Source organism: Puma concolor, chromosome D1, assembly GCF_028749965.1.
Source record: "Puma concolor isolate L17-30 chromosome D1, mPumCon1.1.hap2, whole genome shotgun sequence".
NCBI lineage: Eukaryota > Metazoa > Chordata > Mammalia > Carnivora > Felidae > Puma > Puma concolor.
In genome coordinates, this window is record NC_141676.1 from 100,381,578 (window position 1) to 100,408,951 (window position 27,374).

General features: G+C 58.8%; 2 protein-coding genes across 6 annotated transcripts in view; one reads left to right on the forward strand and one right to left on the reverse strand.

The window, feature by feature from the left end:
• Positions 1 to 15,142, forward strand: part of BCL9L (BCL9 like) — a 28,546-nt gene extending 13,404 nt beyond the window's left edge. For 3 of the 5 annotated variants that reach the window (XM_086678938.1, XM_086678939.1, XM_086678940.1), the window contains 8 exons: positions 2,381 to 2,482; positions 3,744 to 4,129; positions 4,841 to 4,960; positions 7,779 to 7,989; positions 8,152 to 8,236; positions 8,320 to 10,606; positions 11,065 to 11,346; positions 11,783 to 15,142. In XM_086678938.1, the coding sequence (XP_086535064.1) occupies positions 2,457 to 2,482; positions 3,744 to 4,129; positions 4,841 to 4,960; positions 7,779 to 7,989; positions 8,152 to 8,236; positions 8,320 to 10,606; positions 11,065 to 11,346; positions 11,783 to 12,876 (4,491 nt within the window). In that variant the 5' untranslated portion in view covers positions 2,381 to 2,456 and the 3' untranslated portion in view covers positions 12,877 to 15,142. The remainder of the gene's footprint in view (positions 1 to 2,380; positions 2,483 to 3,743; positions 4,130 to 4,840; positions 4,961 to 7,778; positions 7,990 to 8,151; positions 8,237 to 8,319; positions 10,607 to 11,064; positions 11,347 to 11,782) is intronic. The other 2 variants (XM_086678941.1, XM_086678942.1) reach the window with 1 other exon arrangement.
• On the reverse strand, positions 15,015 to 26,728 carry CXCR5 (C-X-C motif chemokine receptor 5). The gene is made up of 2 exons (XM_025928970.2): positions 26,524 to 26,728; positions 15,015 to 17,769 (listed from the first exon to the last, which is right to left on the reverse strand). Exons 1-2 carry the CDS (start codon positions 26,578 to 26,580, stop codon positions 16,702 to 16,704), a joined length of 1,125 nt encoding a protein of 374 aa, XP_025784755.2. The 5' UTR covers positions 26,581 to 26,728; the 3' UTR covers positions 15,015 to 16,701.
• Positions 26,729 to 27,374: the final 646 nt, after the last annotated feature.

Sequence of the window (27,374 nt, forward strand, 5' to 3'; positions counted from 1 at the left end):
TCTCTAGTGCTGGGAAGTCCCCTTTACTCGGTGGTGAAAAACTGCACCCTCCAGGAATTAGCCCTTCTACCCCCATCCCCAGGCCTTCCAGGTCTCTTCTGGGCCTGTGAATGTGTGAGGATGAGGGGTCGTTGGGAGCTGGGGCAGACTCCTGAGGGGTAGACGGGGGGAGGTGTGAGAGATGGGAAAGTCCTGACTCATCTGTGCTTGACTCAGCTCGCCCTGCGGCGGGGTGGGAGCGAGGGGGTGGAGTCCGAGAGGGAGTCGGGAGGGTCACTCCGAGATTCTTCTGAGGAGGGGCCCCGGCCTGACTGGGGACACAGGAGAGGACTAGTTTTCTAACAGCCCCTTCCCAAATTATTACAGGTCCCAACATTTGAAGTAAACACAGGAGGTAGTGGGTGGCCCTCGCCCTGCCCCTCTGCCCCACAGGGGGCGGGCCCAGTAGGTGGCCTGTGAGAAGCCCACCGATATGGTGCAGGCTCTGATGCGTCGTCATGACACCAAAGGTGGGGGGGGGGGGGCGAGACGCTGCAGTGCGGAGAAACACCCCAGAAATGGGGTCTCGGCGCTCCCGCATACTGGTCACATGACCCAGACCCTTTTCCCGAATCTCCGTTTCTACGGTGTGAAATGGGGATACTGTCCCCATTGGGTGGTAGGTAGTTTTGAGGATCAGCGCGGTGGTGAAAGGGAGCGCTCGAGACTTGTCAGCCACGGGCCTGTCCCTAAGCCCAGGTGCCTTCTCCAGCCCCACTCTTTAACTGTTCCTGCTCTGACCTGTTGCAGGAGATGCGGGCTGGCAGCGGGCGGCTTCCCAGCCAGGCCCTGGACTTTGGAACCTTCCCCTGAGCAGCCTCTCTTCCCGGAGACAGAGCTAGAGCAGGGAAGGCCAATATGCCTGGGGTTAAATTAGGGTTAGACTTCCAACAGGATCACGGGGGCGGGGGGTGGGAGGGAGCCTCGCCTCGCCTCCAGCTCCAGCCCAGCCTCCAGCAGCCTTCCAGGGAGCAGCGAGAATGTGCACCGGTGTCTGGCTGGGCCTATCACGAGGGCAAAGCTAGGCCCAAGACTCCTCCCCTCCCCCACTCGGTCGGTGGGGCGGGGAAGGGCAGGGTAGGGGGAGGTTGGGTGGGGCGTCGGTGCTTGTGTAAGTCTGTTTGTTGGTGTATCTGTGGCCCCGTGTGCGTGTGTGTGTGTGTGTCTGTGTGTGTGCGTGCGCGCACGCGCGTGGTTCTTTGTCATTATCAGGCTCAACTTTCCATGGTTCCCTTGTGGCCGGGCCTCAGTCTTTTCATCTGTTCAATGAGTCGGCACGCTCCCTCTCTGCTGTCGGGCAGCCTGGGCGTCCGCGGGTGCCCCAGGCTGATTCCGTGCTCTTGCTTGGGCCAGCGCCTCCCTCGCCCTCCAGCACACCTCCTCGGGGTCGGCGTGGGCGCGCCTTTAGTTTCCTGGGCTCCGTGCGTGTCTTTGTCTTCCCGTCCACGTGTGTGCTGTGAGTGTGTGTGAGTCAGTTTGGGTGCCTGTGAGTCTCTGAGCCCCTGCCAGGCGGCGCCCAGCGCTAGGTTGAACCTCGGCCCGCCGCCGCACGCGCCCCGCCCATCGCCGCACTTGGCCGTGTGTCTGTCCGTGCGGCGCGTGCGGGGCCTGGCGAGGCACGCTGCAGTCCTGTCCGTCTCCCGCTCCCTCGCTCGCTCGCTGGCTCCCTCGCTCGCTCTGCCTCTCCGCTCGGGCTCTGCCGAAGGGGGCGGGGTGGGGTGCAGGGGCGGGGGGGGGGAGGGGAGGCTCCTGCATTCTTGCGGTCGGGGAGGAATCTGAGCCAGCGTTACTGGTCTCCAGAAGAGCCCAGCTGCAGCCCCGGGGCCCCGCCAGGCCTCTAGCTGCCCGCCCGGGCCTGCTGGAATGGGCACGGGCTAGGCCTCGAGCTGGGGGCGGGGCGGGGCATTGCCCCCATCCCGGCCCCCTCCACGCCCCGGGCGCCCTGGGGGCGGGGCGTGAGGAGGTCCCCACCCCGGGTGAGGGGCGTGCCTGGGAGCGGGAGTCCCCCAGGGGTCTAGAGCAGACCTCCTGGCAGCCCCACGCGGGCACCTTTGCAACCTATCCTTTTAGTGATTTCTGCCTCAGCGGCCCGGGGTGGGGCGGGGGGTGTGGGCTGTGTGCTTGCTAGAGACTGCAAGCTCCCTGAGGGTAAGGTGCGGGAGGGATGGGGATAGGACCGGCCTCCAGGATAGAGACCCCACCTAGTAGTCCTCCCTTTCCATTCCCACCTTACCCTCTCTAGTTCCTTAGTCCCAGGGCTGTTGGGTCCTCCCGTCACCCCTCCCCTTCTCACACCCCCTCCCCAAGTCACAAGTTTTCTCTTTGGGGCTTGTTGCTGCAGTCCGTGCTCCAGTACCGAGTACCTGGCTGGGCCCTGGGCACGCACAGGGGCCGTAGCCCCACTGTGTGTGGGAGCCATGAGGATCCTGGCTAACAAGACAAGGTGTGTGGGTGTCGTGGAGGGCGGGAAGTGTGTGTGTGGAGTGCGGGGAAGGGAAGGGCCCAGTGGTCACGGGGCTGAGCGGTGCTGGCTTGGAAAGTGCGCCCTGTGGGCACTTGGCTTCCAGGCCACCGGTGGGCTAAAGGGGGGTCAGAATGGGAAGGCCTGCCCTGAGGCAGGAGCCCACGGCCTTAGTGCCTGGGCCCAGGGGACAGAGGGGAATGGCAATCAGCTATGACTGCTGCTCCAATCCCTTCCAGCCCTTGCCTCCTAAAAAAACGGTTTGAGCAGACCCCCGCCCACCTCACTGTCGGGTCCAATGGCGCCCTCTGGCCTCAGTCTAGCCGGGGGTGGGAGCTGGAGGGAGGGGCGGTGCCTGCCTCCCTCCCCTTCCCCAGGAGAAGCCGGCAGACAGGGCCAGGCGGCAGCAGCAGGACAGCAGAGCTGAAATAAATCTGAGCTGGTGTGGAATGAGGGGGGATAAATATCCTCTCCCGTGATGTGATCTTTCCAGCGGCTATTAATAGGTCTCCGGGGAGGGGGAGGCGGTGGGGGGAGCGGGCTGGAGCTTAAAGGGCCCGCAGCCTAGGCTGCAGGAATCCTTGGCTTCCAGCTTCACTCCATTCTGCTTAACACGCCACTCCCCTCCCCCTTTCCTCCTGCTCCTGCCTGCCTGCCTGCCAGGCCTGCCGGTGGACCCCCTTCAGGCTCCCCCCCTCCCTGCTCTGGGGAGCTGTCTGGATCAGTGGGCACTACTCTCCAGTGTGCTTTTCCCCACTTCCCCTGAGGAAGGGGGCTGGGGCATGAACAATGACCCTCAGGTCCCATTTCCCTTACCTGCTGGTGTAGGGGCACATGAAAGTTGAGGTGTAGGAACTTGGAAGGAGTCTGAAAACAGCAAACTCTAAAAGAGGTTGTTGAGGTGTTGGTCAGGTGCTAGAGGAGCGGAGTTGCCATGGAGGCTTGCAGTGTGATGGATGTTGGGGGTGGGGGCGGATTCTGCCAACCAAGGCCCTGGTGTCCACTTGAATCGTGGGGTCTGAGATGTGGAGGGGGTTGCCCTATCTTCACTCCCCAAGGTGGAGAAAGACCTCAGCCCTTGTCTGAGAAACCATGGAGGGAGATAGGGAATAGCTGGTGGTCTTAAGATGCTACTCAGCCCCCACCTCCACTACCACCAGGTGAGGCAGGATGGGGCATTAAAATCAGGTGCTCTAGGCCCCTAGCAAGATTAACTTTTCATGTCTCTCCCACCTTCTCCCAGGTTACCCCACCCCAGGAGGAGAGAAGCTCCAGGGAGCCCGCCGCTCTCCCCACGCGGCCACTGCCCCCCAGCCCCAGCCAAGCCAATGCACCCAGAAAATAAGTTGACCAATCATGGCAAGACAGGGAATGGCGGGGCCCAATCCCAGCACCAGAATGTGAACCAAGGACCCACCTGCAACCTGGGCTCGAAGGGCGTGGGGGCGGGGAACCATGGGGCCAAGGCCAACCAGATCTCACCTAGCAACTCAAGTCTGAAGAACCCCCAGGCAGGGGTGCCCCCTTTCAGCTCGCTCAAGGGCAAGGTGAAGAGGGAGAGGAGCGTGTCTGTGGACTCTGGAGAGCAGCGAGAGGCTGGGACCCCATCCCTGGATTCAGAGGCCAAAGGTATCCCTTTTCCTGGTCCCCAAGACCCCAGCATGTTCCATAGTCCAAGGCCCAAGCTTGCTGCCCTCTTTGCCTGATTCCTGTCACTTGCTTCTCTCCAGCATTTATGCAGGGTCGCCTTTCTCTTACCCCCATTATACCCACCAACTTGGTCATTCTCTCAGGAGTGGGGTTGGCCAGGGTGGAGATTTCTCATCCTTAGGTGCCACCCATGGAGTGGCCACCCAGCGTGATGGGGCTTCCGGTCAGCCTCATTGCTCTTCTGCTTTCCCACCAGAACCTCCAGAGGGGGAGAGGGAGGTGCTCTGGGGTGAGGAGCAGACCCACACACCTCCTAGGAACCTCCTAGTATCCCAGCTGGTGGGAGCTCTTGAGCAGGCTCTGGGGCCTGGAAGAGTAGCAGCGCCTTCCCCCTCCCTCACCATCCCCCCCCCACCCCAGCCCTAATTAGAACCAGTTGTGGTTGGGGATTATGCTGTGCTTGGTGCTGGGTGGGGGAAGGGAGACAGGCAGCGGGGCTGGAGAGAGAAATCAGAAACAAATGGCGGTGTGGTGGGGGCCAAGGGCTGGCAAAGTGCCCACCATGTCCTGGGCATTGCCCTCTTGGGGTGGGGCATCTGGGAGAATGGGCCTGTGGAGACCCTGGGTGTAGGAGGACAGGGCCTCTGGGCATTCCTTCTGACCCCTGCCTGCTCTGTCCTGCCCGGGCAGAGGTGGCACCCCGGAGTAAGCGGCGTTGTGTGCTGGAGCGGAAGCAGCCGTACAGTGGGGACGAATGGTGTTCAGGACCCGACAGCGAGGAGGACGACAAGCCCATTGGGGCCACCCACAGTGAGTGCCCATTGATCCCAGGATGCTGTGGCCCATTGTGCCCCTGGGGGATGGCTGCCCTGAGGGAGCCTCCCTCTCCTCACCTAGGGCTTTAGACGGCTGAGTCTGGGCAAGGAGCAGGGGTCAGGAGCCCAGGCTACTTGTTTCCCATCCTACCTGTCACTCTGTCCCTCCCGCGATGTGACAGCTTAGCCCCTGCCTTCCAGGTGCTCAGTGGCCCCCTCTTCCTTGGGACAGAGGTAGGGTGGGGTGGCCCCTCTTGGCCACACCACCTAGACCTCCTCTCGTGAATTCCTGGCCTCTGCTGCCACCTACTGGTCAGTGGAGGGAGGGTGGCGAGGGTCCTGCATCCCTGGGAGCCAGACATTGGCTCTGCTCGCGAAGTCTCGCTAAGCCTGGGTGTGAGCTGACAGCGGCTGTGTCTCTGGCACCCTTCCCCAACCTCTAATTGACTCCTGGCAAATGCCTAGAGTGCGTCACCAGGACGAGGAGTGGGTGTGGGTGGATGCCCCTTCCTCTCGTTATTGTATTGATCAGTGTGTATTTGGGCCTTTGCTCACGTAATGGGGAGAACCAGATACTGTCCTGCCCTTGAGAAGTCCATACGCGTTTATTTGGTCGGCCCCCTCAAAGATTACACCTGTTCAAGGGGTGAAACAACTTAATGCAGAAGAAGCCAGCCAGAGAAATGTTAAACTGTGAACTTCTCAAGGGCTGGGACCCTACAAAGAAGGAAGAAAAAGAATGTGCTGGCTACTTTGCTGCTTTGTCTTAGTTAATCCCTACAAGAGCCCTATGAAGTAGGTGTTCTTAGGATGCCTATTGCAGAGGAGGAAACAGACTCAGCAGATGTTTGTGGAATGAGTGGACCGTGTCGTGTCGGTGGATGGGATTAAATACAGAAGCCTCTGCAGCTGTCTGGGAGTTTAAAGGTCATCTGGTCCCAAGTCTCCCCCCCACCCCCGCCCAGGTGGCCCATGAGCCCCACTGAACCCATCAGGGATAGATGGGGCTGGTCAGTGCCTCCCAGGACCCTCAGCCCCCCCCCACCACCCTCATTCACTTTTATAACATTTAGACTGCCAGGATGTAGAAACATTGAAAGAAACAGGGAAATACAAAGGAGAAATTGATAGCTTCCAATACCCCAAACTAAGGCAACCACTGTTGCTGTTTCAGTTCTGTCATTAGATTCCCAAATTCTTAGGTTGGGGGCAGTCTAATGTAGAGGTGAGTAGCACAGAGTGCAGTCAGACCGCTTTGGTTCATACTCCGGGTCTCCCATTTATTATTTGTGTACATTTGGGAAAGAGCCTCGGTTGTCCCATCTGTATACGTATTTACCTCATAGGGTTGGTATGAAGAGAAAATGAATAGTTATGTGTAACACTTAGAACAGTTAGCTGTTGCTATTGTTCTTATTGTACTAGAAAATTCCTCATTGGAATAAAGCCTGCCTCCCTCCCCTAACTTGTACCTGGGAGTCCTAATTCTGTATACCAAATATGCACTTTCCTCTTCCCCAGGGCAACCCTGCACATTGAGGTCAGCTCTCAAGCCCTCCCTGGGCCCCCAAGCTTTTGGCTCTGTCATTCTATGTAAAATTTGTTTTTCTTTCTTTTTTTCATGTCTGTTTATTTATTTTGAGAGAGAGCGTGAAGGAGCGGGGTAGGAGCAGAGAGAGAGAGAGGGAAAGAGAAAATCCCAAGCAGGCTCCACTGTCAGCACGGAGCCTGACGCAGGGCTTGATCCCTCGAACCATGAGATCATGACCTGAGCTGAAATCAAGAGTCGGACGCTTAACTGACTGAGCCACCCGGGCGCCCCTAACTTTTGTTTTTCTTGGCGTGGGAATGGGTCTGCTGACTTACCTAGTCCCGTTAATGACCACGTGTAGATCTTTTTTTTAGGCTAGGACTCAGAATCAACTTTGTGACCATGGAACAAACTTCAGTCCATACTCAGGGCGGTCCGTCTACCCTGGGAGTGCATCCACTATGCCAGCCTTTCATAACTCTGTTTTTGGAGTGATTTTTTTTTTAGTTTGTGACACAGTTCTGAAGTTACCGTAAAAACAGATTTCTTTGGCCTGCCTCCTGTGCAGAGTGGGAGTTAGTATTTCCATTGTGTAGACGAAACAACTGAGGCTTAAGGGGACGGACTATCATGTTCATAAGGTCATAACATCCGTTAATGGTGGATTCGCTTGCAAAACCATTCATCGTTTGAATCATCGATCTGTACAGCCTCTTGGCCTCCTCCTACCGTCACCCCCACCGTTGGAGCGCACACACACACACACACACACACACACACACACACACGCTATAGTGTGTGGCTCAGAGAAGGGCTTTGCAGTCCCTGCCTGGGTTCAAACTTTAGCTCTGCACTGATGGGCTGTGTCACCTTGGGTGAGTAATGTCATCCTTCCAAAGTCGTTTCCTCCTCCGTAAAGTAGGGTGTGTGACACCTCCCTCCCAGGGACGTTGTGGTTAGATGGAATCACATCTGTAAGTATCCTGCAGAATGCCAGGCACACAGGAGCCTCTTTGCGGGGGTCACACTTTCCCTCCCCCTCGGCTCTGTATGCTCCCCACAATTTATCCGTCGTGGTCAAGGACTGGTATCGGGCAAGTAAGCGTAGAAGCCAGACACACACCGCCAGAGTGTGACAACAAACGGCCCCTGCCGGCACGAGCTGCAGAACAGTGAGCCCGTCTGTCCCTGGGCATCTCTGGGATGGGGTGGTGGGGAGTGCCAGCTGGCTCTCCTTTCTAAATCTGGGCTGCTTACCCTGTTTCTCTCCTCTCTCATGCAGACTGTAATGTAGCAGACCCAGCCATGACGGCCCCACAGCTGGGTCCCGGCCAAGCCGCCCAACTGCCCCTCAGCGAGAGCAGCGCCCCAGGCGCCCCCCACGGGCCTCCGCCAGGCCTCCGGCCTGATGCCCCTGGGGGCGGGGGCGGGGGCGTCCCCGGAAAGCCTCCCTCGCAGTACGTGTACGTCTTCACCACCCACCTGGCCAACACGTAAGTGCCTTGGGGCAGGCCGAGCCGGCTCCCTTTCCCCAGTGCCCCTCAGCCTGAGTGTGTGGCTGCAGGGAGCCAGGCTTAGGTTGGGCTGGGTGAGGGCAGGGGCTCCCTCCCGCCCCCTCTCTGAGCTCTCTGTGCCCGACCCTCCCTCCCGTGCAGGGCTGCTGAGGCGGTGCTTCAGGGCCGGGCCGACTCCATCCTCACCTACCACCAGCAGAACGTGCCCCGGGCCAAGCTGGACCAGGTGGGTGCGGCGCCTCTGTGAACAGGAGGATTGGCCGGCGCATCCCCTTAGCTGTCTCACACTCTGCCTCTGTCGTCCTGCAGGCCCCGAAAGTGCCACCTACCCCAGAACCGCTACCCCTAAGCACGCCATCAGCAGGCACGCCGCAGCCCCAGCCACTGCCGCCGCCCCCGCCGCCCCCCGCCCCTGGCAGCGCACCGCCCGCCCTGCCTTCAGAGGGTCCTCCCGAGGACACCGGTCAGGACCTGACACCCAACTCCGTGGGAGCCGCCAGCACGGGCGGTGGCGCCGGGGGCACCCACCCCAACACCCCTACAGCCGCCACCGCCAATAACCCGCTGCCTCCTGGAGGAGACCCCGGCAGCGCCCCGGGCCCTGCCCTGCTGGGGGAGGCCGCCCCCACCGGGAACGGGCAGCGGAGCCTGGTGGGCTCGGAAGGCCTGTCCAAGGAGCAGCTGGAGCATCGGGAGCGCTCCCTCCAGACGCTTCGAGACATTGAGCGGCTGTTGCTCCGCAGCGGGGAGACCGAGCCCTTCCTCAAGGGGCCCCCAGGAGGAGCCGTGGAGGGGGGCCCACCAGCACAAGCCCCTCCCGCCCCCCAGCAGCCCCCTGCGGCCCCTCCCAGCGGGCTGAAGAAGTACGAGGAGCCCTTGCAGTCCATGATTTCACAGACGCAGAGCCTAGGGGGCCCCCCGCTGGAGCATGAAGTGCCTGGGCACCCCCCGGGCGGCGACATGGGGCAACAGATGAACATGATGATGCAGAGGCTGGGTCAGGACAGCCTGACGCCGGAGCAGGTGGCCTGGCGCAAGCTGCAGGAAGAATACTACGAGGAGAAGCGGCGGAAGGAGGAGCAGATTGGGCTGCACGGGGGCCGCCCTTTGCAGGACATGATGGGCATGGGGGGCATGATGGTGAGGGGGCCGCCGCCTCCCTACCACAGCAAGCCTGGGGATCAGTGGCCACCAGGGATGGGTGCCCAGCTGCGGGGACCCATGGACGTCCAAGATCCCATGCAGCTCCGGGGCGGACCTCCCTTTCCCGGCCCCCGTTTCCCCGGCAACCAGATGCAACGGGTGCCTGGGTTTGGGGGCATGCAGGGTATGCCCATGGAGGTGCCCATGAATGCCATGCAGAGGCCTGTGAGGCCGGGTATGGGCTGGACCGAAGACTTGCCCCCCATGGGGGGCCCCGGCAATTTTGCCCAGAATGCTGTGCCCTACCCAGGGGGGCAGGGCGAAGCAGAGCGATTCATGACCCCTCGGGTCCGGGAGGAGCTACTGCGGCACCAGCTGCTGGAGAAGCGGTCGATGGGCATGCAACGCCCCCTGGGCATGGCAGGCAGCGCCATGGGGCAGGGCATGGAGATGGAGCGGATGATGCAGGCGCATCGGCAGATGGATCCGGCCATATTCCCCGGGCAGATGGCTGGTGGCGAGGGCCTGGCGGGCACCCCCATGGGCATGGAGTTTGGTGGAGGCCGGGGCCTCCTGAGTCCCCCCATGGGGCAGTCTGGGCTGAGAGAGGTGGACCCTCCCATGGGGCCAGGCAACCTCAACATGAACATGAATGTGAACATGAACATGAACATGAACCTGAACGTCCAGATGACCCCACAGCAGCAGATGCTGATGTCGCAGAAGATGCGGGGCCCGGGGGACATGATGGGGCCGCAGGGCCTCAGCCCTGAGGAGATGGCCCGGGTGCGGGCCCAGAACAGCAGTGGCATGATGGGTGGCCCGCAGAAGATGCTTATGCCCTCACAGTTTCCCAACCAGGGCCAGCAGGGATTCTCTGGGGGCCAGGGACCCTACCAAGCCATGCCCCAGGACATGGGCAATACTCAAGACATGTTCAGTCCTGACCAGAGCTCGATGCCCATGGGCAATGTGGGCACCACCCGGCTCAGCCACATGCCTCTGCCCCCCGCGTCCAATCCTCCCGGGTCCGTGCATTCGGCCCCCAGTCGGGGGCTGGGCAGACGGCCTTCAGACCTCACCATCAGTATTAATCAGATGGGCTCACCAGGCATGGGGCACCTGAAGTCGCCCACCCTTAGCCAGGTGCACTCACCCCTGGTCACATCGCCCTCTGCCAACCTCAAATCACCCCAGACTCCCTCACAGATGGTGCCCTTGCCTTCGGCCAACCCACCGGGACCTCTTAAGTCACCCCAGGTCCTCAGCTCCTCTCTCAGTGTCCGTTCGCCCACTGGCTCGCCCAGCAGGCTCAAGTCTCCTTCCATGGCGGTGCCTTCTCCGGGCTGGGTCGCCTCACCCAAGACAGCCATGCCCAGCCCTGGGGTCCCCCAGAACAAGCAGCCGCCTCTCAACATGAACTCTTCCACCACCCTGGGCAACATGGAACAGGGTAAGTCCGCCAGGCCAGGCAGGGGGGCACTGGACTCTGGCACTGGGAACCTCCCGGGGTCGGGGGGGCGTGTTCGGGCTGGGGCAGGCAAGTGAGTGAAGGCGTCTGTATCCGGGCGCAGAGGTGGATGGCTCTGCTTAAGGGGCACATGTCACCAGCTGGGCGTGAGCGTCCGCAGGGAGCGCCGTGGTGATCTCCCAGGCCTTTTGAGGGGTTCATACTTGGGGTCTCCCCACTGTCTGGGCCCCTGAGGCTGCAGGAGTTGCTTGAAGACGGGTGGGCTGTAGTGATAGCGGGGGTCCACGTTGAGGGTGCTGAACAGAACACTGGAACGGAGGTGTGCTTGGAGGAGTCGGGAGATTCGGGAGCTGGCCTTTCCCTCACCCACAACGTGAGCAGCCAAATTCGTCTTCCCCTCCCCAGTCACTCCCGCTCTTTCTGTCTCCCCGCTTCTGTAGGTGCCCTCCCGCCTAGCGGCCCCCGGAGCAGCTCCTCAGCGCCTCCCGCCAACCCTCCCAGCGGCCTCATGAACCCCAGCCTGCCATTCACTTCCTCCCCAGACCCCACGCCTTCCCAGAACCCCCTGTCACTGATGATGTCCCAGATGTCCAAGTACGCCATGCCCAGCTCTACCCCGCTCTACCACAATGCCATCAAGACTATCGCCACCTCTGACGACGAGCTGCTGCCCGACCGGCCCCTGCTCCCCCCTCCGCCACCGCCGCAGGGCTCTGGGCCAGGTGCGAGGCAGGAAGGGGGCCGCAAGGAGAAGAGCTGGTGTGGGCACCGGGCACGGGAAGAGATGCCATGGCCAGCAGTCACCCCTGTGGTTATGCTGGCTTTCGTGTGCTTCCAGTGGGCCCTGGGAATGGGGGTGTGACGTCCCGGGTCAAGTTCCCGCTTGTCGTCAATTTAGCGAAACGAAGCCCAGAGTACTCCAGTGGTCTTTCCAACATGCAATGATGACCCCATGGCAAACTGGGCCAGAACTTGGGTCTCTTGGCTTCTGACTTGAATGCCTCAAGTCCATGCCCTTGCAGCCAGGACAGGCCCACGGTGGAGGCCCCTTACCCCTCCTGGCATGAGCCTGGCTGGGGAGTGGGGAAGGACTGAGTTCTGCACCCTCTCACAGCTGGGTGCACACAGCTTCTGACCCTCTTTTCTCTCTCCCCACAGGGATCAGCAATAACCAGCCCAACCAGATGCACCTGAACTCGGCTGCTGCCCAGAGCCCCATGGGCATGAACCTGCCAGGCCAGCAGCCCCTGTCCCACGAACCCCCACCTACCATGTTGCCCTCCCCTACCCCTCTGGGGTCCAACATTCCATTGCACCCCAATGCGCAGGGGACAGGAGGGCCCCCTCAAAACTCGATGATGCTGCCTCCAGGGGGCCCAGACTCCCTGAATGCCCCCTGCGGCCCTGTGCCCAGCTCCTCCCAGATGATGCCCTTCCCTCCTCGGCTGCAGCAGCCCCACGGTGCCATGGCCCCCAGTGGGGGTGGGGGTGGGGGGCCTGGCCTGCAGCAGCATTACCCTTCAGGCATGCCCCTGCCCCCAGAGGACCTGCCTAGCCAGCCGCCCGGCCCCATGCCCCCTCAGCAGCACCTGATGGGCAAAGGCATGGCTGGGCGCATGGGCGACGCCTACCCGCCGGGCGTGCTCCCCGGGGTGGCGTCAGTGCTGAACGACCCCGAGCTGAGCGAGGTGATCCGGCCCACCCCGACGGGGATCCCTGAGTTCGACTTGTCGAGGATCATCCCCTCTGAGAAGCCAAGCAGCACCCTCCAGTACTTCCCCAAGAGCGAGAACCAGCCCCCCAAGGCCCAGCCCCCCAATCTGCATCTCATGAACCTGCAGAACATGATGGCGGAGCAGACCCCCTCACGGCCCCCCAACCTCCCGGGCCAGCAGGGCGTCCAGCGGGGGCTCAACATGTCCATGTGCCACCCCGGACAGATGTCCTTGCTGGGCAGGACAGGTGTGCCCCCACAGCAGGGCATGGTGCCCCACGGCCTGCACCAGGGGGTCATGTCGCCTCCGCAAGGCCTCATGACCCAGCAGAATTTCATGCTGATGAAGCAACGGGGCGTGGGGGGCGAGGTCTACAGCCAGCCCCCCCACATGCTGTCCCCACAGGGCTCCCTCATGGGCCCCCCGCCCCAGCAGAACCTCATGGTGTCCCATCCCCTGCGGCAGCGCAGCGTGTCTCTGGACAGCCAGATGGGCTACCTCCCGGCGCCGGGCAGCATGGCCAACCTGCCCTTCTAGCAGTCCCCGTGCGGGGCCGGAGCTGGGGCGATACTGCAAATATGATAACCTTAAGGAAGTTCCTTCCCCTCCAGTGTTGGGATGGCCTGGGTCAAGGGGTGGGGTGGAGGGGGTGGGAGGGGCTTGTGTGGGGCGTGGCATTTTGTGGAAACCAGATGTGCTGGCAGCTTAAGGGGAAGTGACAGAGCGGGGTGGGGGGTTTTGGATTGGGGTTCCATTTCGGCCACCACCGGGACTGCCCCTCGCCCGTTCCTCCCCAGTCCTATGGAGCCTCTCCCTTCCCTCTTTCTCTGCACCCACCCTCTGCAGCTGTGCTTTCGGAGTCCTGTGTCGAGTCCGTGGGGGGAGAGGGGAAGGAGGAGGTCTCCCCACTCTGTCCCTTTCCTTTCTGCCGCGAGCTTCTCTCTCCTCTTGGTTTCTCTGCTCCCACCTGTTTTTCCTTCTGTCTCTTCCTGCCTCATTTCCTCTCCCTGCTGATGTGGCTGACCCCCTCTCCCACCCCTCCCTGCAGGCGGCTGGCCAGGTGGGCAGGTGCCAGCCGCAGCTGTAAATAGAGCGCTGCGCTTTTGTGCCGGTTTGTGTGTGTGCTGTATTTCTGTGTTTTGATAGAAGTCACAAAAAAGAAAAAAAGGATAAAAGAAAACCCTTCCCTCCCTCTTCAAATTCTTGCCCCTTCCATTCTCCTGGACTCAGGACCATGCAGTCTGACACAGGTACCCAGTGTTTGCATTGTCTCTGGGTCTGTAAGGATACCATTCCGGTCCCTTCCCCAAACGGTGAAATGAAAGATAGCCCGCACCTAAACTGAGGTCAGACCACCGAGGCTTCCTCCTGGAGAGCCCCATCCGGGCTGAGGCCTCCCAGAGCGGCAGTCTGTCTGTTGCTGAATGATTCAGGAGAATGTGTGCACGGGCGTGTGTGTTCGCCCCGCACAGGCGACACGGGGCCCTGGCTTCCCAGCTATGGATGGCTGGTATCCCCTGCTGCTACACCTTGGCCAGAACTTGAAGTCCTCCCTCCCCAGTGTGGGATGAAGGAAAGGAGGGAGAGGTGGAGGCTGTGTGGCCCCCTTGAGTGGAGCCATGGGGTGGTGGCACGGCGGTCCACGTGGTCCTGTGCCTGCTGCGGTAGCCCTGGGCCAGGTGACCCCCAGGCCGCGTCTCTTCCAGGAACTGCCACCTACTTATCACCAAAGGCGGAAGGAAAAGGGTTTGGCTGAGTAGATCTGTCTCTCTCCAGCCTCCATCCTTTGAGCATGGATTAGAGAAAGTGTTGGAAAAGCAGGGGGCCTCCTGTCGCCTCCTCTCTGCCTGCCTTCTCACCGGCAAGGTCCCCCTGCCCCGGGCTCAGGGCTCTGTGCCCGCCCAGGCGCAGCCACTGCCTCCCCCTCAGTCCCCTGCTCTTTCCCAAAACTCCCCACCTGCCTCTGGTCAGAGCTGAAGCCATACAGACTCAGTGTTTTGCCCCCTTGGCCCCAGGAGTAAAACACTTCTCCTTTTCTCACTTCCTTTCCTGCCTTGTGAGGTGGCAGGGCAGTTCCCTGGCCTTCTGTGCCCCGCCTCCGGGGCCGGGGGCCATTTCTAGACAAGGGGTCTTCTGCCGTGGCCCCATCCCCAGCCTTCCTGATCTGCAGGGTCTGGTCTAGCATTGGCAGCTGTGATACAAAGGGAATTTGCCCCACTTTTCCCAGTCTGGTGCTGTCCTCAGTCCACCGTCAGCCAGGTCAAGCGCTTCCTCTGGGGCCGGCTGGCTGCAGGCCCCTGCCTCCCCCAGCACCTTCCCAGGGGCCCAGGGCCAGGGCCCCGACATCTGTGTCTGGGGGCCACCTAGCTTCCATCCTGCCAGGCGCTTTGCCCACCCTGCCTCAACCTGGGCCTTGTACCCATGAACCACCCCCCCCCCGACCCAAGACTCCCCAAACTGACTCTAAGTGTTTCCTGCCCAGAGGAGAGAGGGGTCAGACCGCAAAGGGCCTAATGCCCTCCCCGTTCTCTTCTCCCATCTCCGCCACCAGACTAGCTTTCCAAGGTGAACTCCACAGGCCAGCCTACTTCCCTCCATCCATGGCCATACCCCCAGCCATTTTGTACCATTATATAAATATATATATATAAATATAAATATATAAATACAATATGTGAAGACATCTTCTCGGTTTTTATTTTGAAACAATTTTTAGGCTTGTTCCGGGGGTCTCTGTGCTGCCTGTACTGTATTGACCTGTTTTATAGGTGCCTTTTTATTAAAAAGAGAAAATTAAAATCCATCCTCTTGCCTTTTTGCTTCTGTGTCTGGCTACTCGACTGCCCAGCTTACTGTTGGATGCTGGGAGAGAAAAAGCGGGGCTCCGGGGGCTTTCCCAGGGTCCTACGGTGAAGATACAGCCCTCCCTCCTGGGGTCACAAGCTCTGACTTCCACCATGGGGGCCTCCCAGGGAGCTTGGCCAGCTGCCTTGAGCGGGACTGGGCAACCCAGAGGTGCCCTCAGCAAGTGCTAGGGTCCCGGACATCCCGCCCTGGCGAGCCCAGAGGCTGCGGAGGAGGGAGGGAGAGCCCTCTCTGGGCAGGCAGGCACGGAGCAGCATCCTCTGGTTCCATCTGAGTAGTATCCTCTCAGGGGCAGGGCTTGGCTTCCTGAGGCTCGGGGACTTCCCTGCCCAGGCCTGCTTCTCACCCTGCCTAGACGAAGGGGATGCCTCGTGGCTCTTGCTGAGGCCCAGAGAGACAGGCAAGCTCTGGGCTTGGCCTGCAGGCAGGGCGCTGGATGTGACGACCCCCAGAAGCCCCTTTCAGTCTGTCGTCCTTCTCTGGGGGGCGGGTCTCCATCTCCGTTCTGACTCTCGGCAAAGTGCTCCCTCCGTGCGATTGCGACCCCTTTGCTGTGTAGCTTGCAGAGAGGGGGGCGGGAAGGAACGGACTGCCTCCTTCCTTATCAGTGCCCAGACCCGCCGGGACCCCGGACCCTACTGCCCCTGGCCCTCTTTACACTGGGCAGAGAAGACAGCAGGCCTTGGTTTTTACTTGTGCCTCCTTGGGGCTAAGGAGAATCTTTCCTGTCAGTGGCTTCTCTCTGCTGGCTGGGCCTTCTTTCTTCTGTAGGACACTGTCTGGCTGGTCTCTGAGGGCGCCTGGAGTCTGCCCTCAGTCTGCAGACCTCCCAGGGCCCAGTGACGCGGGGCTGGCCCAGGGCCATTTTGGTCAGGGCCAGGAGCAGCTTCCGGGATTGGGTCAGTCTGAGTTTCCTGCCTGGTCAAGATGCTGCAGGGCTGGTGGCCCGGCAGAACGTCTGTGTTTGTTAGTGACTGAGACATTAAGGCCGCGTTCTTTTGCCAGCTGGCCTTTCCTCGGCCTTGACCTCCATCCATCCCCTGGTGCTCAGCCTCTAGCTTCTTTCGGCAGGTGGGGCGAGAGGAGAGGTGGGTAGTGGTGCAGGTCAGTGGTCCCTGAGCCGACGGAGTGCATTCTGGGAGGGGACTGACTTCTGCAATGGGCAAGGGCAGAAGTAAAAGTTGTTTCTTGAGCTTCCAATGGTTAAGATGAAACAAGGTGTGGGGGGGGGTCATCTCAGCCCCGGGGGGATACAGCCGGGCACAGGTATCCTCTGCTCTTGCCTTTGGGCTGCCTCCCCTCCCCGGCCTGCAGCCCAGGCCTGGGGCTGGAAGAAGCGATGGCAGGGATGTCCTGGAGAGAGGGGTTGGTTCATCCAGCTGCCCCATGTGAGGACACAGCTAGGCCACGGCGAGCTCTTAGGATCCCAGGTCCCGTGGAAGGGGCTCCAGTAACACCGCATCCCCCAAGGAAAGCAGAAACGAAGGGGGCCGGGACCTAGAAGGTGGTGAGGGAGGTGGCATTCTCTGATTCAGAGAGACTGCTCTTGCGCCAGGTAGGGAAGAACTGGCAGAGGGAGGCGGGGCCGGCACAGCCCAGCTTGGTCAGGAGGCGCGACAGGTCACTACGGAACTTGACGCCCGCGAACGTGTAGAGCATGGGATTGAGACAGCAGTGGGCCACGCCCAGGAACTCGCTCATGGTGATGGCCACGGAGAGGTAGCCGTTCAGCTCACAGCTGTTGCTCACGGTCTTCAGCCTCGCCAGGGTGTCCAGGAAGATGACGACGTGGTAGGGCGACCAACAGAGAAAGAAGACACTCGTCACCAGGATGGCCACCCTGACCGCCTTCTGCCTCTGCGGGCGCCGCTGGGCCTGGCACAGCCGGTGCACCACTCCTACGTAGCACCAGGCCATCACCAGCATGGGCAGTAGGAAGCCCCCGAGGTGGTAGAGGAAGCGGGAGGTGAACCAGGCGTTGGTTTCAGCTCGGTTCTCCTGAGAGAAGGTACAGCGCGGCAGAGAGTCGTTGCGATGGAGGCGGCTCACTTTGGCGAAGAGGATTTCCGGCAAGGCGAAGAAGATGCCCGCCAGCCAGATGGTGGCACAGGTGATGTGGATGGAGAGGAGGCGGCGGTGGCGGTAGGCGTGGACGGCGTGGACGATGGCCAGGTAGCGGTCCACGGCGATGCAGGCCAGGAGCAGGCTGCTGCAGTAGAAGTTGATCTTGTGCAGGGCGATCACAGTTTTGCAGAGGAAAGTGCCCAGGAGCCAGCCCACGGAGCCCTCGATCACGGCAAAAGGCAGGATGAAGACCAGGAGGAGGTCGGCCACGGCCAGGTGGAACAGGAAGGTCTCGGTGGAGCTGCGGGTTTGTCGGTGGCGTTCCAGGATCACCAGCACCAGGATGTTGCCCATCATCCCCAGGAGGAAGATGAGGCCGTAGGCCACGGGCATGAACACGGCCTTGAAGGAGGACAGGAGGGGCCCCTCCGCTGTGGAGCAGAGGTGATTTTCCACCGCGGGGCTCTCCGTGCTGTCGCTGTAGTTGCCTAGTTCCTTGTACTGCAAGGGCAAGGAGACAGCAGGGCGGGGAACTGAGGACCCATCTTCCCTCTCACAGGGGGACCCCGAGTCCCCTGTAGATTTCTCCTGTCCTCCCCACCCCCACGCTGCCTTTGTCCCTGGGCTCCCGATACATCCCACCGACCAAATCCCGACCTCCCCTTGTGTGTCCACGAACAAATCGCTTTGCCCTGTCCAGCTGCAGGTTTCGACTGTAAACGGGACTGATTCCTCGCGGGGTGGTGACGAAGATGGAAGGAGATGCGTGGTGCGTTTGGTAGGGAGAGGCTTCACGGACTCTGAAGGGCTGTGCACCTGTTAGGTGCTTTGAGTTTACGTGTCCTCGGGTAGGGAAGGCCGCCGGCTCACGGCATGGAATTGGAACTTCAGTTTTGGAAATGGGTCTGGTTGGGGCAAGGGGCCGTCTGCTCCAATTCCCAACAGAGCAGCGGGCGCTAAAACCTAAGATCCTGCTGAGGGGGCAGCTGCTGGTGTGGCCTACGGGCTTCCTCTTGATGCGTCTCCCTGTTCCTGAATGTCTTCACTGTAGCTGAAATTGTAGCGCTAGCCTCCTGCTTTGTTCACTCCGCATAACAAGCTCAGGTATGTGCTATTCCTGTCTTTTTTTTTTTTTTTACTGTTTGTTTATTTTTGAGAGAGAGAGACAGACAGAGAGCGAGCAGGGGAGGGGCAGAGAGAGAGGGAGACAGAATCGGAAGCAGGATCCAGGCTCCTGAGCTGTCAGCACAGAGCCTGACACGGGGCTCGAACTCGCTGTGAGATCATGACCTGAGCCGAAGTCAGACGCCTAACCGACTGAGCCACCCAGGCGCCCCTGTGATTTTCCTATCTTACAAAGGTCAGGTGTGTTTGAACCCACGTTGATCTCCCTCCAGAGCCGATTTTTTCACCACTACGCAGCCCTGCCTGGGCTTCCCTCCCTGCTCCTGCCCATCACTCGGGAGCTCCCTCCTCTGCTTCCTTCTCGGCTTCAGAAGAGAGGAAGGGGTGTTGCTGTTCCAAGAGAGGGTGATGCGCCCACTTTGTCTCTGGAAGCTCCTCCTCCTCCCCTTCCTCCTCCCCTCACCTCCTCCTCCTTCTCCTCCCCCCCTCCTCCTCCCCCCTTACCCCACCCCACCAGCGCTCAGGTTGTTTACCCAGCTAACCGCAAAGGAAGACACGGGTGTCTGTTTTCATACCTTTCACTCGCAGCTGTCCCCCTGCACCTGCTCCTCCTCACTTCCCAGCCCTGTTCTCCACCCCTCCCACCGGCCCCCTCCCCATGGTTTCAAACCAATTATAACCAACTTATGTGGGTTGAAAAAGACACTTCTATAAATGATGAGCCCCGGGGAGGCAGAGGATGGGACAGGATACTCTGCACAGAAGCTCTAGATGGTCTCACACTGCCCTTCTTCCAGGAGAGTGAGGGTCTTGCACAAAGCAGGAGATGGTTACGCTGCCACCCAGGGGCCCCAGTTGTGGGTCACACATTCGCTCTCAGTGGGCAGACCCAGGTCCCCAACGTGTGTCTTTCCTTCTGGTCCCCGGGGCAAGTGGGTCTGGGGGAAGGGGGTGGGGGATACATCGGTGCGATGGCAGAGCCCTCTGCCTCCCCCCACCCCAGCATCCCTCTGCCACAGCCTCAGTCCAGCCCTTCTTCACCCTACCGCCTCCATGGCCCCATGCCAGCAACTTCTCCACCCTTGTCCATCCGCCAAACACAGGAGGAATTTCCCAACCCGCAGATCCCATCAGTGTCCTGCTTAAAGTCCTTTGCTGGTCCCCGGTTACCTGTAAGCAGTGGTTTGCTTTTCACCTTTACCCCCCTCGCCCAGTTTCACATTTAATAGCAAAGCCAATTATAAGAAGTCATGTTTGTGATGCAATTACTCAACAGGAGATTGGCGTAAGCCAGTCTCCGTGCATTCACACAACAGAATACGATGTAGTTCTCAAAAAGAAATGAGATTAACTGCATGTTCTCTTAGGGAAAGAGGTTTGACACACACGGCCACATTTCAGATCCGATTGCAGGGCACGCCACACAGCGTGATCCCATCCAGGGACTGTCCTTGCAGGGCTTCCTGGGGCTGGGGGTGGGGAGGGGGGAGGCTCAGCTCCTCTCCTTGCCTTCGAACCAAACTTCTCCACTCTTGTCTCGTGTGGTGTTTCACACAGAAGCTCTCGTTTAATTAAAAAAAAAAAAAAAAAAAAAAAAAACCAGCTCTACTTTCATTTGAAAACCATGGGCTTGCAGGGTGACGTCTGAACTCCCCTATGGGGGCTTGACGTGTCTACAAAATGTATATTCCTCCAACTTTTCAAGCCTCGCCTTCTACTTTATCGCCTTAGGCGCCCTGTCCTCCAGGTTCATCATTCCCGTCTCCAAGACTTTGCTCCAACTCTACCTTTTACAGAACAATTCTTTCTCCCCACGACTGCCTGTCTCATTAATGCCTACGGTTCCTCCAAGGTCCCACTCAGCCCCACCTTCCTACCTCCCTCCTTCCTAGCTTGGAACTAGATTCTCTTCTTACATTCTCTGCGTCATTTTAACCAAGTTTTTTCATCTTTATTTACTTTGAGAGAGAGAGCAGGGGGAGGAACAGAGAGAGAGAGAGAGAGAGAATCCCAAGCAGGCTCTGCACTGTCAGCACAGAGCCTGACCTAGGGCTCCATCCCACGATCCCGCTAACTGTGAGATTGTGACCTGAGCCAAATCAAGAGTCGGATGCTTAGCTGACTGAGCCACCCAGGCGCCCCTCTCTGTGTCGTTACTACCACTGAGAGCAGTTTCTCAGAGAGGGCTGGGGGCCCTTGTATTCCAAAGTTTGAGGCAAGTCCCTCTCTGTGCCTCTGCAGAGACTCAAACACTTCTTTTCACCCTTCCTCGGTTCCTGCCTCCTCCCAATACCCTTGAGAGCCTAGAGCCCATCTTGGGTTCTGTCCCCATACCGGGAGCTATTTCCAGTATGCTCATTGACTCCTATTGGAATTGACCAGGAGGTACACGGGGGAAACAGTGAGGTGAGTGGTGAGCAAAGCAATTCAGACCAGGGGCGAAGAGATACGGGGCCTGGAACAGTCAGTGGGGCTGGACTCCGCCTACTGCCTACCGTTGGGGGGGAGCCTGGCAGCCCACTGCCCCTTGGGCAACGTCTGGCCGTCTGGCCGGTATAGGTACAGCCCGCCTACCTGACCCCGGAGGCCCTTTATGAGAACCACTCAAATCCTTACCCTCTAAAGCATCCAGGCTGATTGGTTTATTGCCCATTTAACATCCCGGCGGGAGGTGCCCCCAGGACCCTAGAACTCCCATCTCCTGAGAAGCTGGGTTTCAAAGAGGGTTGAGGGGAGCTATCTTTTCCTTCTTGCCAAGAGGTATTTGTTTGGAAAAGTGCTCGGGCAGGGAGGGCAACAACATGGGAGGAAGCCGGTTTGAGGGGTGCTGGGAGTTGTTAGTACATCTCAGCAGGAGGTGTCAAACAGACATTTTGGAGGCTCAGAAGTGGCACATGTGAAAGCCACTTCCCATACCTAGGGGATCAGTCACCCCACCCCTCCCCGAACCATGGAGAGAGGTAGTGAGGCAAGGTTGACTCTGGCCCGGTGAGAAGATGAGGAACCTAATCCTAAATACGTCGAATCCTAAATACGTTGGGGAGTGGGGTGCAGAAGGGAACCCTCCAAGGCTCACACCCTGAGGGAGCTCAGTGCAGGCAATCTGGCCGAGCGCTTACTCATTCTTTGACATCAAAAGCTGCAGGAACCCGGGGCCCTCAGGCACACACATACTCTGACAGCAGCACGCACTGCGCACCGCTTAGAGACACAGCCACGTGCCCAGGCCAGGCCACGAGGGCATGTGGCCTAGGCAGGTACCCAGCAGAGAGCCTGCACAGAGGCCGGGGGCTCATGCCCCGGAGAAGGCAAGGAGACCTGATGAGCAGGATAAAGCTGAGCAGTGAGCCAGGAATCCAGGTAGAAATTGCTCTGAGCACCGGGGACAGGGCGAGAGGAGTTAGAACATTCTGTGTTCTGGTGTTGAGGAGAAGAGAGGATGGGCAGGGGGAGAGGAGGGGAGCAGGTGCATCGGGGCGCTGCACTGGCCAGCGTGAGGATTAGCAAACATTTGCCGATTAGACTGTGTGAGCTGGTGGGGCAGAGGCTAACCGGAGCATTCCTCCGGAGTCTGTCCCGGACCCTCACCCCTTTGACACTCTCCACCCTGTCTCAGCTGACACGGCTGGGGGACCCTTCCAGGCAATGCAGCGTCCTCCACAGCCTGGAACTAGAGGCCCAAGCTGACCAGATGGAATTGACAGGGGAATATATAGAGACCTAGACTCGGGTTTAAGATTTCAACCGTCGGGGGAAAAGTTAGGGAAGACCTGGCTTACCGACAGTTGATGAAGAAAAAGGCCCGAGAGTCTGCTGGTTGCTAGCTTAAGATGAGTCAACAGGGTGACGCGGCTGCCAGAAAGGCTCCCGTCACCTTACTTAGGTGAACAGAAACCTGTAGGTGGGCAGCTGACACCATCGCAGTTTGTTTGGTCTGGACAAGGGTGACCGGTTTGCTGAGGGGTCTGGAAATCCCCACCCTGGGAGGAAGTTTTCTGGTACCGGGGTGCAGAGTCTTGGGAGAAGAAGACCCGAGCCCAGGACAGATGCCTTCTTCAAGGACTGGAAGAACCACCATAGGCAAGAGGGCGGGACGGGCTCACTGTTTGAGGCTCTCGAGGGCAGATGGGGAGGGATGGGCAGAGGCTGGGGGTTGGGTGTTTCAGTCAAAGGAGAAAGGAGCTTCTCACAGGCAGAACTCTCCCATGGTGGGTTGGGGTCCCCTGGGAGGAGGAAGAATGAGCTCAAGTATTCGGGAAGGGATTCCAGCCCTGGACGGGAGACTGGGCTCTGCCCTCGAGTGCCCCTCACTCACAGCTCCCAGATGCTCAGATTCTCGGGCTGTCATGCTCTGCCTGAGGATGAGCACGATCTTCAGGTAGCTCGGCACCTGTGGGGGAGCTTCGCTTCTCTAGCTGTCTGTCCTGTGGCCAGACTGACCTTGGCGTTCAGTCCCCCAGAGAGCGCCAGCCCGCTGGGTGCTGTGGCTCATCCGGGCAGAACCCCGGGAGCCCAGGGGCCTGAGTCATACTGGCCGCAGGACGCGTCTGCCCACAGATGCAGGTCATTGCTCTGGCCTTAGGCAGCACCCACAGGTTCTGTCTCCTTTTGTGCCCTTGTCTGGATATTCCCAACCAAGAGGCAAGAGCTGTGAATGGGGTCAGCCGGGCATCTGTCCTTCCAGCCTTCAGTGGCTTGAGGATTGAGATCGGGCTAAGGGTGCGAATGGGGGTCTGTGTCCCTGATCCCATTCTTCCTTTTGAGGGTCCACACTCCCAAAAGACCATCTGAGACTCTGGCTTGCCACTTGAAGGAAGAAGAGATGTGGGGCCTGGTTTGCCCCCCTCCCCCCTCCTCCCTCCCCCCCTTCAGAAGTGAAGCCGCCAGGCTCCTCTTTCCTCTGTACCCAGGGTTTTGGCCATTAGGAACATGGTACTGCCCCGGATGTGGTTCTGGGGGGAGACTTTAAGCTACTTCTACGTTTTTGGGTTTTTTTTTTAATGTTTATTGATTGATTGAGAGAGAGAGAGAGAGAGCACGAGTGGGGGCAGAGAGGGAGAGGGGCAGGGAGAGAGAGAGAGAAAGAGGGAGAGAGTACCAAGCAGGCTCCCAGCTGTCAGTGCAGAGCCCGACACGGGGCTCGAACCCACGAACCACAAGATCACGGCCTAAGCTGAAACCAAGAGTCAGACGCTTAAGCAACTGAGCCATGCAGGTGCTTCAAAGCTACTTCTATCTTTGCGCTGAATCTTTAGGTTTTGGGGGAGGGTCCCCATGTGGCACCCCAAAGTCAATTTACACTTTGGGGACAGTCACTCAGTCTGAGGGACAGGTAGATGTGTACCCTAGGTTTTGTACAGCAACCATCTCGTGGGTCAGCACCCACTTGAAACATTTTGTCCGGTCATTCCTGAAAGACTATTCGTTCTTGTCTCCTGATTCTCAGGGCCTAATCCGTGGCCACTTTTTATGCCGTTCTGTCAGAGGGGTGGGATCTGTGTCCTTAAGGAAGGCAAGAGTTCCCGGTGGAGACTGCGGTCTGTATGTCTGAGCCCAGATTTGCCCCAACAGTGAACCCTCCCCAGGCTGGACCTGGGTCTCTCCCTCATCTCCGATTCCTCAAATCACCTCCAGCTGGGGCCCTCTCCACTGGGACTCTTCTGGGACTTTTGACCTATTTGGGGTGGGGGATCCTCCCCTCTCCCAACGCATGGCCCGAGACAGCCTGGGCTGGTTTTGGTTCCTCTTCCTTACACCTTGATGAAATGAGGTGATACACGTGGACAGGCTTTGTAGCCCGTGATGCTCTGCCCACAGTGAAATGTTTTGGGGGGACCATCACTGAGGAGAGGATAGGGGAGTCCAGGTCCTGGGGTTGGACCAGATTCATCCTGCTTTTTAGCAGCTTCCCTTCCTGGCTGGTGTGGTGGGGCTGGAGGTGAGGTTTACCCCCAGCCCCTGTAGGTCCCCCAGCCCAGGCCCTGAGGCTCTCAAGATCAAGGTTCCTGCACTCTCAGATCAAGGTTCCTGTGGACAGAGACTTTTCTGGGTCTGCCTAGGTCTGCCTTCCTAGCAGGATCGGTCCCTGGTACACCCACCCCAGGGACCTGGCTCCTTGTGCTTAGTCAGCCATCTAGAGTTTTTGTGTGGGTCCGCCACTCGTGGGGATTGGCTGCTCCTCTTTTAAAAATGGACATTTCAAGTGGCTGCAGTTGATCTCAGAATTCAAGAGGCGGAAGGGAAGACAGGATGACCAACACCTGGCTGTGGCCAAGGGCCCTCAGTTCGTAACAAGTAGTTGGGTCTCTCTCCCTGGGCTGCTGGTGGTCTTTAATATATGGGACACGCGCTGTTGTCCCCTGCCCTCTGCCACCACCTGTCTCTAGTAGGTCACGCAGTGGAGTGGCGCATGCAGTTAGGGGAAACTCTTGCGGTTTCTCAGAAGCCAGGAGTGGCCAGATCTTGGGTTGGTTACTATGCGTCCAACTGGGTCAGGGTTCGTGGTCAGCTCAAAGCTGTAGGCAGAGGAAAACATCCACTAACCTACTCGGGTGAGGCCAGGGGCCAAGACTGGGGGCCAGGGTGGGAGGTTGGCACCTTGTCAGGGCGGTGGGGTTTTAGCCTGGTTGAGGGTACTGCCCAGAGTCTGTCATTTCTCTCGGGGCCAACTTTATGGACATGTGGCCTGTGCAGTCACGCCGGGCCCTGTACTTAGAAGAGCTCCACGCTCGGGTTGGTGCTCTGCGATCGCTATCTTGAAATTCTTAATAATTTTTGAACAAGGGGCCCTGCGTTTTCATTTTGTATTGGGTCCCACAGGCTAGGCGGCAGGTCGGATTAGACTGATGGTTCTGGCTCTGTTTTTATCTGATTGGGTCTGAGGGACCAGACTTGGGGTAATTAGCTCTTCCCCTCACATTCTCGGCGGCTTCCTAGCTCTGGGATCTGGGCAAGTGGGCGGGCTATTCCAAGCACGTCTGGGAACCCGGCTGGTAGAGTTCCAGCATGGATTCCAGCCGGTGGAACTGAAGGGTGTTGGAGAACATTTCAGGGTGAGTTTAGGGTCGGGAAAGCAAGTGGGCGTTGGGAGAAAGGATTTGGATCTTTTCTGATCTAGCCCAGAGTGTAGCGCAAAGAGAAGTCCTTTCCCTAGAAGTGCCATTGGCCATGGGAGGAAAGGAGGAAAGAAGTTCCCCAAAGATCCTCATAAAGAGCCCTCTCCTGCCGACACACAGGAGCTCCAGAGTCTCTGCTTTAGCTCTTCCCCACACACCTTCTTTGCGAGCCCAGTGACAGCCAAGCCAGCTGAACCTCTGCTTCACAGGAGGGACTTGGGTGCGAAGCAGAGTGTGATTCTGGGAATCATTTTCTTAGCCCATCCGAGAACACCTCAACTCTAGAGATTCCAGTGTTCTGACGGGGACCACAACATGCTTTAAAACATTTCTAGGATTAACACGGTTTCTCCCACCAATCTGGCATCCCTGTGCCCCCCCCCCCCCGACTCTGACCCCATGTGGTCCCCTCCCTTGCTGGCCACCTGGTCTCACAGTTCCTTGGTTTAGCACCCAATTACTGTCTAAGAGTTTCCAGTGAGTGGGGGTTTTGTCTTCATGGGTAGACCGTGAGCTATCTGAGGGCCAGGACCAAATCCTCGGCTTCTCCATTCAACACAGAATGTAGTGCCCTGATGATACAATCATATAGCAAGTGATGAGTAAATACCCTGGAACAGCACCAGGTTCCTGACAGTAAGAACACTTCCAAAGTACTTTCCCATCTAGACCCTTATTCCAGCCCTAAAAGATAAAAGGAGGACCTTCTTCTGAGGAATGGAGAGGCAAAGTGACTTGTTCCAGGTCACATAGCAAGCCCGGGAGGATGCAGGACCGGAACCCAAAATTCTGATCCCCTCTAAAGGATGTCTATTTAAAGCAACAACTCTACTTATCTGCTTCCTCCTTGGAATGGGGAAATACAGTCTTAAAAGGCAGGTGCCATTGGGCCTGTCTAGATTCTGCTGATCCACAGCGGGAGGGGACTCCACAGCTGTCCCCTCTTCCCTGAGCCCTGGGCACAGGAAATTGAGAATTCCAAGTGGGGTCTGGGTGACCATCTGTCTCTACTCACCATGTCCTCCAGGTTGTAGTTGATAAGGTCCATGTCCAGGGTTAAGGGGTAGTTCATGCTTGTAGCCGTATGTCACCAGACTGGTCACTGTCTGATGTTGAGAGGCTCTCTGCCTGGTGCCTATAGAGAGGTGGCAGCCGTCAGCTGCAAATTTAAGCAAATGAGTTGCGCACTGTCTCCTGGGGCCGCGTAGGACCCGCTGTCTGCCTCACAGCTCATCGCTTTTTTTTTTTTTCCACTGGGTCTTTTTTTTTTTTGAAGAAAAAGGGAAAATCCCCATAGCATCAGTGCTAGTCAAGCATCTCGGCTTCTTTCCTGGCAATAGTTGTCTCAATGGGGCTTGTGACAGATACGAAGGCTGCCCCTCGCCTCTCCTCCCTGTACCTCCCAATAAGGGAGTTGTACCTTATAATGAAAACCACCACACCAGTCAGTGGGGCAATGAGGGAAACTCCACATAGAAAGGGAACAGGAGGAGAGCCCTTCCAGGACCTCCTCTCCAAGTCACCTCCAAGCCTTCACCTCTCTCGCCACTAGGGTGACCAATCATCCGGTTTGCCACCAACCGAAAGTCCCTTGTCCTGGGAAACCCCTCACTCCCAGGCCAATGGGGACGCTTGGTCATCCGACTTGCTGCTATCCTTTTGCCTGGTCAAGGGCAAAACCTCTTCCCTTTCCAGCTCAAGTCCTGGAGAGAAACGTTAGAAACTTTCAAAGGGAACATCATTAAAACATTACTGGAAGACAAAAATAAAGTCACCCAAATTACCAGCACAAAAACATAAACAGGCACCGAGTCGTCTTCTGACTCAAAAGAATGATGTTCCGGCTACACATTAACTTGATTGGCA